We start from the raw sequence: 14166 nt of genomic DNA, 5'->3' as shown, positions 1-14166 counted from the left end.
ATTAAATGAAATAATGTATATCAGGGCAGAAGAGATAGCATAGTGATTAAGGCACTTGCCTCTGAAGCCTAAGAACCCAAGTTCGAATCCCTAGTACCCACTTAAGCCAGATAAACAAGTACATACATAGTATATATATCTGGAGTTGCACTTTTACATAGTTATGGTTGCTATAGGCCCTGGTGCACCCATTTTTCCCCCTCTCATTAAATAAATAAATAGGAGCCATGCATGATGGTGCATGCCTTTAATCCCAGCACTTGGGAGACACAGGTAGGAGGATCACCATGAGTTCAAGGCCACTAAGACTACATAGTGAATTCCAGGTCAGCCTGGGCTAGAGTGAAACCCTGCCTTGAAAAAATAAAAATAAGAGGAAGTACAGAGTGAGACCCTACCTTGAAAAAACAACAACAACAACAAAACAGTTTAGCCCCAAGGGTGGCATTTTGGATATTTTTAGGTATAATTAGTAGAATACCAAGTAGTAATAACTTAGACCTAAAGAACTTTATTTACTTAGGAAGTACAGCCAGGCATGGTGGCACATGCTTTTAATCCCAGCACTTGGAAGGCAGAGGTAGGATTGCTAAGAGTTCCAGGCCAACCTAAGACTACATAGTGAATTCCAGGTCAGCCTGAGCTAGAGTGAAACCCTACCTTGAAAAAATAAAAATAAGAGGAAGTATAGAAGGAAGCAGTTCCAAGTTTGTCTCGGTAACCCAGCAATTCTTGAGCCTTTCATTTTTCACAATCTCATGGTTGCAAGCATCCTAGTTAAGTACCCCACCACTCACTTATGTCCCCCTTCCCCATACCTTTCTGGCCTGTTCTCAAGGAAATCTTTGATGTATCCAAAACTGTTTTTGTTTTTCTAGGTAGGGTCTCACTCTAGCCCAGGCTGACCTAGAATTCACTCTGTAGTCTCAGGGTGGCCTCAAACTCATCATAATCATCCTACCTCTGCCTCCCAAGTGCTGTGATCAAAGGTGTGCGCCACCACACCCAGATGAGAACTTTTAAAACCTTAATTCAAAAATCCATCTGGGTGAGGTGGGGAGGGGATATGATGGAGAATGGAATTTCAAAGGGGAAAGTGGGGAGGAAGGGTATTACCATGGGATATTTTTTATGATCATGTTAATAAAAATGGAGGAAAAAAAGAAAAAAAATCCATCTGGGGCTGGAGAGACAGTGGTTAAGGCAGTTGCCTAGAAAGTGTAAGGACCCAGGTTCAATTCCCCAGTACCCATGTAAGCCAGATGCACAAGTGGTACATGCATCTGGAATTCACTTGCAGTGGCTAGAGGCCCTGATGCACCCATATTCACATTTTGTTTCTCTGCCACTTTCTCCCTCTATTAAATTAATAAGATATTTTTAAGGGTTGTAGAGATGGCTTAGCAGTTAAGGCATTTCTTCAAAGCCAATGAACCCAGATATGATTCCCCAGGAACCACATAAGCCAGATGCACAAAGTGGCACATGCATCTGGAGTTCACTTACAGCAGCTAGAGGCTCTGGTGCACCCATTCTTCCTCTCTACCTCTTTCTGTCTCTCAAATAAATTTAAATATGTATATATTTTTTAAATTTTTTTTTTTATTTATTTGAGAGTGACAGAGAGAGAAAGAGGGAGACAGAGAGAGAGTGGGCACGCCAGGACCTCCAGCCACTGCAAACGAACTCCAGATGTGTGTGCCCCCTTGTGCATCTGGCTAACGTGGGTCCTGGGTAATCAAGCCTTGAACCAGGGTCCTCAGGCTTCACAGGCAAGCGCTTAACCGCTAAGCCATCTCTCCAGCCCTAAAAATATATTTTTGAAACAATCATCTAAAAGAAAAAAGAGCCAGGCATGGTGGCACATGCCTTTAATCCCAGCACTTGAGAGGCAGAGGTAGGAGAATTGCCATGATTTCAAGGGCAGCCTGAGACTAGAGTGAATTTCAGGTCAGCCTGGACTAGAGTGAGTCCCTACCTTAAAAAACCAAAAACAAAGAAACAAACAAAAAAATCCATGTGGCTGTAGTTAGACTATATCTCCATTTTATACACACATACACCACACACACATATATATATATATGAGAAAGAGGCAGATAGAATGAGCACAACAGGGCCTCCAGCCACTGCAAACGAACTCCAGACACATGTGCCCCCATGTGCATCTGGCTAACATGGGCCCTGGGGAACCGAGCCTCGAACCGGGGTCCTTAGGCTTCACAGGCAAGCACTTAACCGCTAAGCCATCTCTCCAGCCCCATTCTTTTTTTTTTTTTTAATATTTATTCATTTGACAGAGAAAGAGGGAGAGAATAGACACACCAGGGTTATCAGCCACAGTAAATGAACTCTAGACAAATGTGCCACTTTGTGCATCTGGCCAACGTGGGTCCTGGAGAATCAAATGTGAGTCCTTTGTATTTGCAGGCAAGTGCCTTAACCACTAAGCCATCTCTCCAGCCCAATATCCGTTCTTAACTTGGACATTCCTCCTCGTAGTATGTACTGAATCCCTAAGCCCAATAACATTTGTCTCATGAACACCATGAGTCATTTCAGAAATGACTGAGGAAATGTCACCTCATTTAATGTAGAAAGAATTGAGCTTCCTCGGTGTTAAGAAACTACTAGTCCATGATTGGGGCCAGGATTTAACATCAGCTTTGCCTTTAAAATTCATACTTTCCTCTTTATTCCAGAGTGCCTCTGCACACCATTGTGATTCTGATTTTTCTTTACTTTTCTTTTATCCCCCTTTAAAAAAATATATATTTTCTGCTGGGCGTGGTGGTGCATGCCTTTAATCTCAACACTCCGGAGGCAGAAGAGGATCACTGAGTTCAAGGCCACCGCTGAGACTACATAGTGAATTCCAGGTCAGCCTGAGCTACAGTGAGACCCCTCAAACCGCTTTCTCCCCCTCCCCCAGGCTGACCTGTGTAGCCTCAGATGGGCTTCAAACTCATTGCAATTCTATCTCAGCCTCCCGAGTGGTGGGATTAAAGGTGTGAGCCACCACACCTAGCTACCATCATGATTCTGCATGTGAATGTGAGGCCAGTCAGGGCTCTCAGCAGCCACCTCTGAAAGGTGATTGTGTCTGGACTGTTGTGGCCAGGTCTCATAGGAAGATACTACCCACCGTCTCTGAGATTCATAGCCCACTTTGTTACCTGGGTGGTTTCTTCCATGTCTTCCTTGCACTGAAGAGTTGTGACGGTTGTTATGTTTGTGTTTTATTGTGGTTTGATGCGATACTGGGTCACACATAATATTATGGTACAGTAGTCTCTATGCATTGTTATTCAGAGCAAGGTTTGGAGGACCTGGAACAGAACTGCCAAGTTCAGGGACACTGGTAACAGAGCCGGGCTGGGATTCTTCCTCTGTCGCTGAGCAGACAGATACTCTGATCACTGTCATCATTTTCCAAATCACTGCATCACAGTGCCTGAAATTCTTCAGATGGGCTTTTCTTTTTTTTTTTTTTAATCTAAAGATTGTGTGATTTTTAAAAGAAAGAAGATTTTAGGAAGGATACCATGTCATTTCATACATTTCTTACCCTAGTAGCTAGCTCTTTAAGATCCTACCTATCTGCTAGACAGCTAGACTAGTGCCTACCTCGACCTACAGAAACCAGTGTTGGCAACAATCCTTGTGCCTTGTCAGACGTAGGACTTGAACTGATCATCCCCTTCCTGCAGCACCGCTACTTCTGCGTTTAAGCATGCAGCCCTGGCTGCCCTTTCCTGGTAGCCTCTCTGAACTCAGAAGCTTTCTGCATGTTTTCTTCAGCTCCTCTGGAACCTTGGCTTTTCCATCAGGCACTAGTTCCTCAAGTGTCCTCTTACATAGTTCTCGCCTGCCTCTTTGTCCTGCCATGCCTTTGCCAGCTTTGGCTTCCTGTGTGCTTTTTTTTTTTTTTTTTTTTTTAAATTTGATTTATTTGAGAGAGAGAGAGAGAGAAAGAGGCAGAGAGAATGGGCGCACCAGGGCATCCTGGCCACTGCAAATAAACTCCAGAGCTAAGCCATCTCTCCAACCCTGTGTGTACTCAGCTTTTAGTGTCCTGAATATTCCTGAGGAAATGAAGATTCAATGTTTATTGGCCATAGACATCTTGGTTGTATAGAATTGCTGTCTGGAATAACTGAGTTGAAAGTGTGAAATAAAATCTAAGCTGGTGTTGATTAAGGGGATATATGTAAGACAAAGCTGCATAGGGAGGAAAGTGCTGTTTCCCTGGACTTAGTTTTTCATAGCTTATGTGCACTGTATTAGATATTACTTGTAATAAAATTGAGACCAGAAGGCTTTAAGTAGCTGAATAATTGTGTTATATCTAAACCTCTTAAGGTTTATTACAGCTCACTCTCCTACTAGCAACCTTCCTTTATTTCTTTTTTTTTTTTTTTAAAAAAAAGTCTTCTCTAGCCCAGGCTGGCCTCAAATTCTCTATTTAGCAAAGGATGACCTTGAACTTCTGATCCTGCTGCCTCCATCTCCCAGGCGCTGGGATTCAGATGTACACTACCATGCCTGGTTTATGCAGTGCTGGGAATTGAACCCAGAGCCTTCTGAATGCTAGAGAAGTACTCTAACATCCACTGCCTCCCAAGATCCAAACTTCCATATTTAGATTTCTGTTCAGTATAAATAAATAATGCTCATAACAGGAGTCATACTTGTGTTTTTTTTTTCAAGGTAGAGTCTCACTCTCTAGTCCAGGCTGACCTGGAATTCACTTGAACTCATGGCCATCCTCCTACCTCTGCCTCCAGAGTGCTGGGATTAAAGGCGTGCCCCACCACACCTGGTTCCTCCACATCTTTTGATATCTCATGTTCTGATTTAAACTAGCTTAGTTCAATTTAAAGGTTCTTAATTTGCCGGACTTGGTGGTGCACGCCGCCTTTAATCCCAGCACTTGGGAGGCAGAAGTAGGAGGATCACCATGAGTTCGAGGCTACCCTGAGACTATGTGAATTCCAGGTCAGCCTGAGCTAGAGTGAGACCCTACTTCGAAACACCAAATAAAGGTTCTTAATTTGCCACTTACATGATGATGTGGAGTCGGGTAGGGTGGTGTGTTGTGGATGAAAGAAGGGCAGCCCCTAAGTTTTGGTTCCAGCAAAGATGCGTTGCCTTCGGGTAACCCAGGTCCACAGCCTGGCCAGGAAGGGCGCAACCCACAGGACCTGAGGGCCCTGAAGCTCCTCGACTCCCACACAGCCACTGCGCCCAGCTACAATCCATCCACCCATCGCCGAGGCGCTTCCTACAGAGGCTCGGCTCGGGGGAGTGGTGGCCAGAGCGACAGGAGTCGTGGCGTCCGGGGCGCGGCTGTGGTCGCGTGTGGTTCCGGCGTCAGGTGTTCCCCCCCCCCCCCCCCCCCCCCCCCCCCCCCCGCCTGGCGCGGAGGCGGCAGTTCCCAGGGCCGCAGCGCGCAGGAGCCGGGTGAGCGCCGACCGGGAGGAGGACTGGGGACTCTCCCGGGTGTGGTGGCGCACCGGGGTAATCCCTGCGCCCGGGATGCTCAGGCAGAGGTCAGGAGTTCAAGGCCAACCTAGTCTGCGTGAGATTGTTTCGGAAGGAAAGCAGAACAACGTGGCTTGTGTTTAGGGATGGGCAAATTGTCATCATCTGATTTTGTGACATAACGGTATTGAAAAAGGGACGGAGAGATGGCTTAGCAGTTAAGGGGGTTGCCTGCGAAGCCTGATGACCCAGATGCGGTTCTCCGGGATCCTTGTAAGCCAGATGCACAAGGTGGCGCATGCGTCTGGAATTCATTTGCTGTGGCTAGAGGCTTTGATATGCCTATTCTCTCTCTCTATCTCTCGTTCTCGTTCTCTCGCTCTCTCTGTCAAATAAAATAAAGAAAAAGGGACCAAGCGAACAGACCACCGTTGCTAAAGAGAATGCATTTAGCCGGGCGTGGTGGCGCACGCCTTTAATCCCAGCACTTGGGAGGCAGAGGTAGGAGGATCGCTGTGAGTTCGAGGAGACCCTACCTCAAAAAACCAAAAAAAAAAAGAATGCATTTAATTCCTAAGTACTAAAACTGTTAACTCAGAGTAAATGCAGTCCTTTGCAAAAACTCTTTGCCAACCTGCCACAGCGTTCACCCGTACTGCTTTTCTTCTCAGCCTGCCAATTGAACCTTTATCTTGGGATGAGCAGTGTAAGCCATTGTTTCTGAACAGCTGTTTGGACTTTATGTCTCTTGTTAGATGAAATTACTTTGAGTTTAATTAGAATCCCTGGGTTTGGAACTTGCTCCCATGCAGTAAGTGGTGAGGTGCCATATGAAAATCACTTAGCTCTTGAACATTTTGCTTTTTAAAGAATTATTTATTTACTCAAGTGTGTATGGGCATGCAGAGATATAACCAAAAATTTACACCTAAAGATAATCATTGTGGCCTTAGTAGGAGAGAATTAGAAATAATCTATGGGACTGGAGAGATGGCTCAGCAGTTCAAGTCACCTGCTTCCCAAACCTATTGGTAGGGGTTCATTTTCCCAGCCACCCACATAAAGCCTAATGGGCATTTGTTTGCAGTGGCAAGAGACCCTGCTATGCCCATGTATGTTCACGCACTCACAGACACATGCAAATAATTTTTAAATTTCTTAGCTAATTTTAATGTCTAGCAAGCAGGGAACTACTTAAGTATGACTGAGTCACATAATTCAAAAATTACAGAAAACATTAATATGCTCACAGAACAACATACAGTGTGAGAAAAGCAAATCACTGAGCAGTGCAGTCATGGAATTTTATAATGCAAACTGGTGTATGCAGAAAGGACCAGAAGGGCACAGTCCAGAGCAATAACACTGATTATTTTCTGGTTTATGTTATGAACTTAGAAAAATAAACATGTCTAAATATCACATGATTCCAAGAGAGCATCAAGCCTAAATTCTATATAGCAATACCTTGTTCAAAATTGTCTGAGTTTTTCTTGCCTCGTGGCCTTAGCTTCTTGGCTCCTTCCCTATGTGAGGAATAGTCTCTCTCTGGTCTCCCCTTCCCCTGCCCAGCCAAGCTGGGAGTTTCTTTGTGTCTGGGTACTTTCTTGCCTTTTTTTGAGTGCTTTCCTGTGTGAAAGATCTTAAATTGCTGAGGACCTCACTCTCTGCCAGTCTTTTTGAACCCCACCCCACCCCGTGAGAGCGATCTTTTGGCTTGGGTCTTCCTGCTTGCCTTCCCTCTAGGTTCTAACTCCCCCTAAAATAAATCTCATAATTTATGTTTTTTAAAATGTTATCTGAAGACAGACATGCTGATGCACGCCTTTAATCCCAGTACTTGGGAGGCAGAGGTAGGAGGATCAACATGAGTTCAAGGCCACCCTGAGACTACTGAGTGAATTCCAACTCTGCCTGGGCTAGAGCGAGACCCTACCTCAAAAAAAAAAAAGAGCCAGGAGTGTGGTGCACACCTTTAATCCCAGCACTCGGGAGGCAGAGGTAGGAGGATCACCATGAATTTGAGGCCACCATGAGACTACATAATGAAATAATCCAGGTCAGCCTGAGGTAGAACAAGACCCTACTTAAAACCCCCTCCAAAAAAAAAAAAAAGGTTATCTGAGAAAATAAGTTACTACAAACAACACACATCTAATTCAACTTTTCTTTGTTAGTTGAGTGTTGGGATTTGAGGCCACAGTTGCGTGTCTCAGCTGAGAACACAGGAGTGGATGCACAAGGGTGACCAACCTCTGAGTTCCAGTTTCAGGCACTGTTCAGCAACCTGGATGTATTCTGAGGTACAGCCCAGTGGCAACACATCTACCTAATGTGAAGCCCTGGATTCAGTACCACAAAACAAACCAAAAACATTAAAGCATGTTTAGAAATCAAATTCTTATTTCGCTTTAAAGTATGAACTGTTGTTATCCCTATTGTACCAAGTTTTTTTAAGTAGGAGTATAAGTGAGGTGGCCTGTTTAGTCTATAGAAGTATCTATCCAAGAGGCCCATTGCTAGAATGTTGGAATCAGCCTATATTGTAATTTGATGGAAGACATCTTGTGCATACCAATGTGTTTCATTTCAGTCATACCTCTATCCCCAGGGCAGGGGGCTTCTGTCAGAGGAGATACTCTGTGGAGCCTAAGACCTTGAATTCAGGAAGATCTTATTGCTGGAGCTGACTCTGGTCTGCAAAGCTTGGGTCATTTCTCCAGGCTAATATTAACAATGCTTTCTTGAGGTCTTACAGATGATGTTCTCCAAGCTCTAAGGAAGATTCAAACAACAATTAAGAGAACGTGAAAGCAAAGCACAAAAGACGACAATGACAAGAGAAAGTTGGGCCCACAATGCTCTGAGACAAGGAGGTCTTGTGAAAGGAAAGGATGACATCTGGAAGTGGGGAACCTGCTTCCACGGTAGCAGCTCCTCGGTTTGGGAGACCTCCCACCTGCATTTTAGACAGTTGCGTTACCATGAGACATCTGGACCCCAGGAGGCTTTGAGCCGCCTCAGGGAGCTCTGTCGACGATGGCTGAGGCCAGAAGCTCGCACCAAGGCTCAGATCCTGGATCTGCTGGTGCTGGAGCAGTTCCTGAGCATCCTGCCTGGGGACCTCCGGACCTGGGTGCAACTCCATCATCCTGGGAGTGGCGAGGAGGCTGTGGCCCTTGTAGAGGAGCTGCAGAAAGATCTTGATGGCCTATCACCAAAAGTGAGTGAGTCTAGGCATAGGGTGCAAGTAGAAGGAAGGAAAGAATTGAAGCTGGGCTGATGGGTAATCCTGTGATTTTCAGTAGTAATGCCTCACTTAGAGCCTATCACTAACTAAAGCTGGTTCATGAGTGTAAGGAAAGTGTAAGAGAAAAGCAAAAGAGAACATCAGACTTTGATCTCTACAGACTGACTGTTTATTTAGAAACAACAGTGAGGGGCAGCAACCTTCCCACGGGAAGGAGGCTGAAGCACTGGGCCAGGCTGGGGTGTAAGCTTATAAGGGAGATCCAAAGAAAAACAGACTGTACCAGCTGCAGGTCCAAGGGAAGTAGATAAGGAACTGTAGTTATTCATGTCCTTGCTCAGAATAAACTTTTTAGCCAAATTGTCTCAGGAGGATATCCCACCAGACAGTTTCTGTTTCTGCGAGGTTTTCCGAGCTAAGGGAAGTTTAGTTTATCATTCAGGAGTGGATGTCAATGCCTGTCATGGGCATGCGTCTGAAGTTTTTTATTGCTTGCTAGTCTTGGGGAGAGTTTTTAACTCTTTAGCTCTCTCTAGTTTTCAGGGAAGGCTACTAAGTCTTCAGTGAGCTCTTCGAGTCAAGTTGCAGAAAGTGGATTTATGATTAAGGTCTTTGAGCTCAGCTGACAGTCAGCACACAGCATTGACTCCACTCTGTCCCCAGAGTGAGGCTCCCTCATGCTGACTTTGATCCAGCTCCTCAAAGTGGGTTGTGTTTTTATGCTCTCCAAAACAGAAACGTAAGTTGGATCTGAGTAGTGATGTAAGTCCAGAGCATAGAAGGAAGTGGCATAGCAAGAGTGGTGCTTTTGCAGGCTGGTGTGGGGCTCGTGTAGGTAATTCTCGCTCTTGGAAGGCTTAGGCAGGAAGGTAACCACAAGTTCGAGGTTAGCCTAGTCTACATTATGAGTTGCATGCCAGCCTGTGCTACATAGTGAGATTCTGTTTCAGAAAGAAACCCCAAAAGAAAAAAAAAAATAAGGAAAAGAAAGGGGAAGGAAAAGAAGGAAGGGGAAGAAAGAAGGAAAGGAAATGGACTTTCCAAGTCTAGTAACACGTTCCATGGGCACCCTTGACTGGGGATCCTGTAAGGCAAGGGATTAGGCTGAGATATTTACCTCTGGGAGGATTTTATATCCTTGTCCTTTATTTATTTATTTGCAAGGTGAAAGAGAGGGAATAGGCATGTCAGGGCCTCTAGCTACTGCCAACAAACTCCAGGTGCCTGTGCCACTTTATGCAACTGGCTTTATGTGGGTACTGGGAAATCAAACATGAGTCATTAGGCTCTGCAGGCAAATGCCTTAACCACTGAGCCATCTCCCCAATACTATTTCTCCTTTAAATTGGAACTTTGTACAGCCTCTCCTGTGTGTGAGTTTTTTTTTAACATAAGCATGTACGCACTATGTAAAATGATGTTTTGCTATGATATTCTATGCAAGTATATCATGAATTTTGATCTTATTCAGAGATTACTTTCTTTTGGTCTGTAGCCCACCAGAGACATTTGTATGTAAGTCTGTGCCCCGGCCAGTGGGGGAACAACAGAGACCCGAGGGGAAGTAAACCTGAATGGGAAAAGGCAAACAGACACAAGAAGGAGACCAAGCTAGGTGTTTGTCAAGGTCTCAAAATTTTATTTTTACACATAGGTTTATATAGGGTTGTAAGGGGAAGGATTCATATTCAGGTCAGAGATCACAGGGTTACTGGCTAAATGAAATTTCTTTGTTTCTTTATCAATTACTGGCAGCACCGGGGGGAGGCTATCACCCAGGTGTAACAGTTTCTTCATTTCTGGTAATAGATCATTAGATGAGAAAATAGAAACTTAACTCACAACATGGTGGTTCCTGTCAACATGGCCGAGGTTAGGCTCATAGCTCCCAACAAGTCTGAACCATAACTCAAATTTGGCAGTGCCATCATGGATGGGCTTATTTGTTTTAGTTATAAAAATACAGAATTTTATAGCCTAAGGACTGGAGTGTCATTCCCCAGTACCCACGTAAAGCAAAATGCACTAGGTGGTGCATGCTTGTGGGGTTGGTTTGCAGTGGCTAGAGGCCCTGGTGTGCCCATTGTCTCTCTATCTCTACCTGCCTCTTTCTCTTTGTCTTATAAATAAATAAATAAATAAATAAATAAATAAATAAATAAATAAATAAATAAATAAAATATTATAATATAAAAAGAAGGCTGGAGGGATGGCTTAGTGGTTAAGGCATTTGCATAAAAAGCCCAAGAACCCAGGTTCGATTCCCCAAAACTCACATTAGCCAGATGCACAAGGGGACACACACGTCTAGAGTTCATTTGCAGTGGCTAGAGGCCCTGGCACACCCATTCATTCTCATTCTTTCTTTCTTTCTCTGTTAAATAAATAAATAAAAGTAATGTAAAAAAGAGCTAAAAAATAAAATAAAATAAAGAGATAGAGAGATGGCTTAGCAGTTAAGGCACTTGCCTGCAAAGCCAAATGACCCAGGTTTGATTCCCCAAGACCCATGAAAGCCAGATGCACTAGGTTGCACATGCATCTGGGGTTCGATTGCTGGGGCCGGAGAAGCCCTGGCATGCCCATGCTTTTCTCTCTTTCTATCTGCCTCTTTCTCTCTTTCAAATAAATTTAAAAAAAATGTTTTTGCAAAAAGAGAGAGGGCTGGGGAGATGGTTCACCAGTTAATGGTGCTTGCTTACACTGCCTGCCATCCCAGTTCAATTTCCCCAGTACCCACTTAAAGCCAGATTTACAAGGTGGTGCATGTGTCTGGAGTTAGTTTGCCATGGCAAGAGGACCTGGTGCACCCATATCCATTTTCTCTCTGTCTGTCTCTCTGCCCCTCTCTTTTTCTCTCAAATAAATAAATAATATTTCTTTTCAAATAAATACTTTTTTAAAGAGATAAAAATATACTAAAAAGAGACAGCATTTCATCCAGGCACATGCCTTTAATCCCAGCACTTGGGAGGCAGAGGTAGGAGGATCACTGTGAATTCTAGGTCAGCCTGGGTTCCTTGAAAAACCAAAGAGAGAGGGGTGGGGGGAGAGAGAGGGCATTTCACTATGTAGCCCAGGTTGGCCTCATACTTGAGAGAAACTTCTTGCCTCAAACTCCCAAGTGTTAGGATTACAAGAATACACCACCATGTCTGGCTTCCTGTGTTACTTTTATTGGACCAGGAGGATAAAAAGGCTTATAAAGTAAGTAGAAGAGATGTGATTGAACCCAAGTCTGGTCTGAAACTTGGTCTGAAGCTAAATCCATGTTCTTAGTTAGTGCTTGTTACATCTGCGCCCTCCCTTAACGCACACCCAGTCTAGCTTCTGTTGCCACTGGTTGTGGTCACCAGTACCATGAGTGGGGCTGGAGGGCTCCACTGTGCTCAAGCAAGGCATCACTGCTGCTTTGACACTTGAGGTGGGTCTTTGTGATCTCACAGTTTTAGACTAAGAACAGAAAGAGTTTCGTGCTAGTCACGGGAGTCTATTTTCTGAAGGTATAGGAGCCAGCTTCTTTTATTTTGCTTGGTTCCAGGTTCCGGTTCCTGTCCAGGTCCAGGACACTGTGCAGGAGGGTGCAGATGCTCCCGGAGCAGCACTTCCTCTCACATCTCCCCGCAGCCTCTTGCCGGCTGAAATTCTCTTGAGGGCTCTCACTGACCCGGGGGCGCTCAGCCTCCAGGATCTGCCACAAGGTACCTCTCCAGGATCCTGCCTGTGGCCATGCCTCGCTGCAGGAGTTGCTTCTTCTGTCCTGTGTGGGAATCCCTTGCAGTGCAATCTCTTTCTGCTCTTCCCTGACCCTCTGACCTCTGTCCGCTTGTGCTCTCCCAGCTGTGCACATGGAAATCACTCAGAAGAGGTCTACCGGACCTGACCGAGCCACCATTGCCTGGGCCTGGGAGTTCTGGACGATGTGGGGTTCCTGACTTGTTAGACTTGGGCAGAAAGCAAGAGTAGCAGTAACCTTATGTGCCACTTACTCTCCTTCTGTAGATTCTCCTGTTCCCAAAGCCTCTGTTCTTTCCCAGGAGGAGAATCCAAGAAATCAACTGATGGCACTTATGCTCCTAACAGCCCAGCCCCAGGTAAGGTTGCATCCACCTTCCTGATTATTCCACACACCGGGGTGTCCTGTCAGATTCCATCTGTGCCTCAGAGCCCATGCTATGAAGATAGTCTTCACATGGAGCCTTCTTAATGTCTGACTTCCTGTTTTCTTCTCTCATCCCATGGCCTCCCTTGAGGTGAAAGGAACCTTTCCCTGGGGACTGTCTTGGTGATTTCACCCATAGCTGTCGTTTCAGGAGCTGGTCATGTTTGAGGAGGCATCCGTGTGCTTCACTAATGAGGAATGGGCATGTCTGGGCCCAATTCAGAGGGCCTTGTACTGGGATGTGATGCTGGAGAATTATGGGAATGTAACTCCCTAGGTAAATTCTCTTCCCATATTTTCACCTGTAGCTCCTTAATTTTGCTTATTTTTTTAATCTTATTTTATTTTTTCTCAATTTTTTAAAACATTTTCCATGATTATAAAAAATAACCCATGGTAATACCCTCCCTCTTCCCCCTTTCCCCCTTAAAATTCCATTCTCCATCATATCCCCTCCCCATCTCAATAAGTCTCTCTCTTATTTTGATGTCATGATCTTTCCCTCCTCTTATGATGGTCTTGTGTAGGTAGTGTCAGGCACTATGAGGTCATGGATATTGAGGCCATTTTGTGTCTGGAAGGAACATGTTGTAAGGAGTCCTACCCTTCCTTTGGCTTTTACATTCTTTCTGCCACCTCTTCTGCATTAGACCTTGAGCCGTGGAAGGTGTGATCGAGATGTTACTCGGTACTCTAGTCACTTCTTTCCAGCACCATGATACCTTCTGAGTCATCCCAAGGTCACTGCCATCTGAAAAGAGAAGATTCACTACCCAAAGTGAGAGTAGCATTAATATAAGTGTATGAGGGCTGGAGAGATGGCTTAGCGGTTAAACGCTTGCCTGTGAAGCCTAAGGACCCCGGTTCGAGGCTCGGTTCCCTAGGTTCCACATTAGCCAGATGCACAAGGGGGCGCACGCGTCTGGAGTTCGTTTACAAAGGCTGGAAGCCCTGGCGCGCCCATTCTCTCTCTCTTCCTCTATCTGTCCTTCTCTCTGTGTCTGTCACTCTCAAATAAATAAATAAAAAATTTAAAAAATATATATAAGTGTATGAATATTAAGAGAAGTGCTTACTGGGCAGTTTGATAAGCATAGTATATACACTTATCCAGACATCAGCAGATGTTACACCCCTAGGGCTCATGACTACCCCTGTTTTAAGTTTTCAGTATCAGGGTTGTATTCCCTCCTTTGGAGTGGGACTCTAGTCCAATTGGAGGGCAGTTGGTTTCCACCATGACAGATGTGCCACTGTTGCACCCGTTGGC

General features: G+C 44.9%; 1 protein-coding gene across 1 annotated transcript in view; it reads left to right on the top strand.

Moving 5' to 3' along the window:
• LOC101596631 (zinc finger protein 197) overlaps positions 1-14166 on the top strand; it is a 36363-nt gene that overhangs the window by 13924 nt on the left and 8273 nt on the right. Inside the window, 5 exon segments of the mRNA XM_045136493.1 lie at positions 8234-8707; positions 12276-12435; positions 12737-12828; positions 13048-13173; position 14074. Of these exon segments, the coding sequence (XP_044992428.1) occupies positions 8318-8707; positions 12276-12435; positions 12737-12828; positions 13048-13173; position 14074 (769 nt within the window). The 5' untranslated portion in view covers positions 8234-8317.

This window comes from Jaculus jaculus, chromosome 17, assembly GCF_020740685.1.
Source record: "Jaculus jaculus isolate mJacJac1 chromosome 17, mJacJac1.mat.Y.cur, whole genome shotgun sequence".
In the NCBI taxonomy this organism is placed as follows: Eukaryota; Metazoa; Chordata; class Mammalia; order Rodentia; family Dipodidae; genus Jaculus; species Jaculus jaculus.
The sequence above is the reverse complement of the archived record's forward strand: the minus strand, read 5'-3'. Positions and strand labels throughout refer to the sequence as shown.